A 3,075-nucleotide genomic window follows, 5' to 3' on the forward strand; every position below is an offset into this window, starting at 1 on the left:
TCCTCCTCCACCTCCTCCTCCTCCTTCCTGGCCTCCGCCCTCGGCCGGATCCGCCTCCCCACCAGGAGGTACTTGAGCGTCATCCTGAAAGACTCGCGCTGCTTCCTGTTCTGCATGTGCTACCTGACGTTCATCCAGTCCCTGATGGTGTCCGGGTACCTGAGCAGCGTCATCACCACCATCGAGAAGCGCTACAGCCTTCGCAGCTCCGAGTCGGGCCTCCTCGTCAGCTGCTTCGACATCGGCAGCCTCGTGGTGGTCGTCTTCATCAGCTACTTCGGGGGGCGGGGCCAGAGGCCTCGCTGGCTGGCGGTGGGCGGGGTCTTGATCGCCGTCGGGGCGGCGCTCTTCTCGCTACCTCACTTCATCTCGCCGCCCTATCAGATCAAGGAGCTCAACTCGTCCCGCGGCAACGAGGGCCTGTGTATGAACAGTAACGGCAGCGGGCGGGACTCCCTGGAGGTCACTTCCTGCCCCCGGGACCAGGAAGGGAACGAGCACAACCTGTACGTGGCGCTGTTCGTCATCGCTCAGATCCTGGTGGGTATGGGGTCGACGCCCATCTACACCCTGGGCCCCACCTACCTGGACGACAACGTCAAGAAGGAGAACGCCTCCCTGTATCTAGGTGAGTGTGTGTGTGTGTGTGTGTGAGAGAGAGAGAGAGATTGTGTGTCTGTCTTTCTGTGTCTGTCTGTCTGTCCGTCCGTCCGTCTGTCTGTCTGTCAGCCCGTCTACCTGTCTGTCTCTCCGTTTATGTCTGTCTGTCTGTCTGTCCATCTGTCTGTCTCAGATGGTAGCCTTTTTGTCCACACTGTTAATACAGCCCTAGTGTTCTCCCTGCATGCACGCAGTCTAAAGCCAGCTTAACCTGGCCTTCGATGATGTGTAATTTGCCTTTTCCATTGGCTTGCTCAGGATTCATCATCATTTGTAACGGTCTCTACAGAGAGCTTTGCCTATTGATTTTTTTTCAGAGCACTTAATTTGAGTTTACGGAAACTGCTTGTGAGGCGCTCTTTAGGAGCTATAGGGGCTGAAAGAGGCGTCTATCGGCCCTGTGAGGGGGGGGGGGGGGGGGGGTAGAAATCAGAGGACGGGCTCATTGTAGTGCATGGAATGGAGTGAGTAAACGTGTTTGATACCATTCCGTCCGTCTCTGATTCCTACCTCCACCAGCCTGCCTTGGTATATTGCATAGGTAACGTAACGATGTGGACTATTACCTGTGTCATGACATTCCCTTTGACCTTTTTGCTCCCAATTTCACTTTTGATGTCATCTCAGGTGACATGTTATCATCAAATAGTTTGCCTATAGGCCTACTGGCTGCTACCCCATAACAATTAGCAAATGAATTGCCCTGAATTTTCCCATTCCATTAGCAAATTGGCTTCTTCAACTTTGACTTTGGTTATTCAATCGACTCCTGTCCTAGATCTTCTTGCTCTAGTGATCTGAAACAAAGGGAAACCTAATTATGCTCTGAAAAGATTCATTTGTTATGAAACGGGCAGGGTTTTCTTCAGCTGTGTGTGTGTGTAACCCTAATTACACACTGAAAAGAATGTTGTTATGAAATGGGCAAGGTTTTCTTCAGCTGTGTGTGTGTGTGTGTGTGTGTGTGTGTGTGTGTGTGTGTGTGTGTGTGTGTGTGTGTGTGTGTGTTCTGTAGGACTGCCTGTCTATGTGTGACCATTGACCAGTGCCTGCCTCTACGCACACAGAGAGAGAGAGAGCGAGAGAGAGAAAAATCACACAGGGCTTAGCTTGTAGTGTCCCTGTTTTTTCCCTCGACCTGGTTCCTAATGGCATTCTTGTGGAAAAGGAAAGCCAGTCAGTTCACAAAAGGACTGAGGCTTTGATCATGGAGGCGGTGGGTCAGTTCACTTGGTGCCAGGCTGCCAGCCCTCAGCAGTATGGCAGAGAGAGAGAAAGAGAGAGGAGGAGAGAGGGAGGAGGAGGGAGGGAGAGAGGGAGGAAGGAAGCGAGAAAGAGAAAGAGAGGGGGAGAGCGAGGAGAGAGAGAGAAGAGATGGGGGGGGGGGGGGGGGTAGGGTAGGGTAGGGCGGGGTCTCGTCCCATTGGGAGGCCTGCTTGAACACATTAGCACGGACAAGGCTAACGCTATTGTCTGTAACAGATCTCTGGTTAACCTCCTACGGCCCCAGTTACACTGGACTGGAGTGGAGTGTTGTTGGGGGGGATAAGGGGAGAGTTTCCCGGACCCAGATAACACCATCTGTCTGCGTTCTATATTCACATTGCTCCTATGTGAGAGACAGACAGGGCTAGGGGCCAGATTGAGCTTGGTCCTGGGCTGAAGATGACCCAGTCTTCCAGTGTAGCCTAGTCTCACTTATTGTATAAAGGTCACTCAGAAATATACACTCCAGTTCAAGGGAGGCCGGTGGAGGTCGAAATCAGAGGACAGGCTCATTGTAATGAATGGAATGAGGAATGGTATCAAACACACACGTCATTCAGTTCCATGCTTTACAATGAGCCTGTCCTCCGATTTCTGTCTAACACCAGCCTCCCATGAACCGGAGTGTGTATTTGTGATCTTTTATACAATAACGGAGGCTTTTCCTGATTCCGTTCCATGCATTACAATGAGACCCGTCTTCTAGTTTCTGCCTCCACCAGCCTCCCCTGCTCCAGTTTCTCTCTCCCTATTACGGTGTAATAGGTCTACTGCCAGGGATATCGGGTCTATGTTGCCGCATCGAAGTCGAACCGTGACTCACGATGACTCTCCAAAACAATGCAACATATTCTCAAGTGGGACCGCCTCGTTGTAAATAACAACAACGACAGCCACAAACACGGGGGTTGACATCATCGGGCCGAAAACAAAAGCACGCTTCATTCAGAGTGGTTTCTGTTGGTTTAAAGAGGCTCCCGGTTGAAACAGACCCAAATTCACTGAGTTGAGGTGGTCGCTTAGCCAGCGGTCTGGGCGAGGATGATAACTAACTGAATAAATAGAATAAAACATGATTATGCCCCCTCAGCCCACCGCGGGCCAGTAGCATAACACAATATGCTTTTGTTTCAGTACGCCAGAAAGACA

At 51.4% G+C, this 3,075-nt stretch overlaps 1 protein-coding gene across 1 annotated transcript in view; it reads left to right on the plus strand.

Annotated features, from left to right (window-relative positions):
- Positions 1 to 66: 66 nt before the first annotated feature.
- LOC310822048 (solute carrier organic anion transporter family member 5A1-like) overlaps positions 67 to 3,075 on the plus strand; it is a gene marked incomplete at its 3' end in the record, with an annotated part of 14,692 nt that continues 11,683 nt past the window's right edge. The window contains exon 1 of the mRNA XM_083694337.1: positions 67 to 628. Within this exon, the coding sequence (XP_083550463.1) occupies positions 115 to 628 (514 nt within the window). The 5' untranslated portion in view covers positions 67 to 114. The remainder of the gene's footprint in view (positions 629 to 3,075) is intronic.

The sequence above is a fragment of the Argentina silus genome (assembly GCF_951799395.1).
Source record: "Argentina silus genome assembly, chromosome: 22".
Classification (NCBI taxonomy): domain Eukaryota; kingdom Metazoa; phylum Chordata; class Actinopteri; order Argentiniformes; family Argentinidae; genus Argentina; species Argentina silus.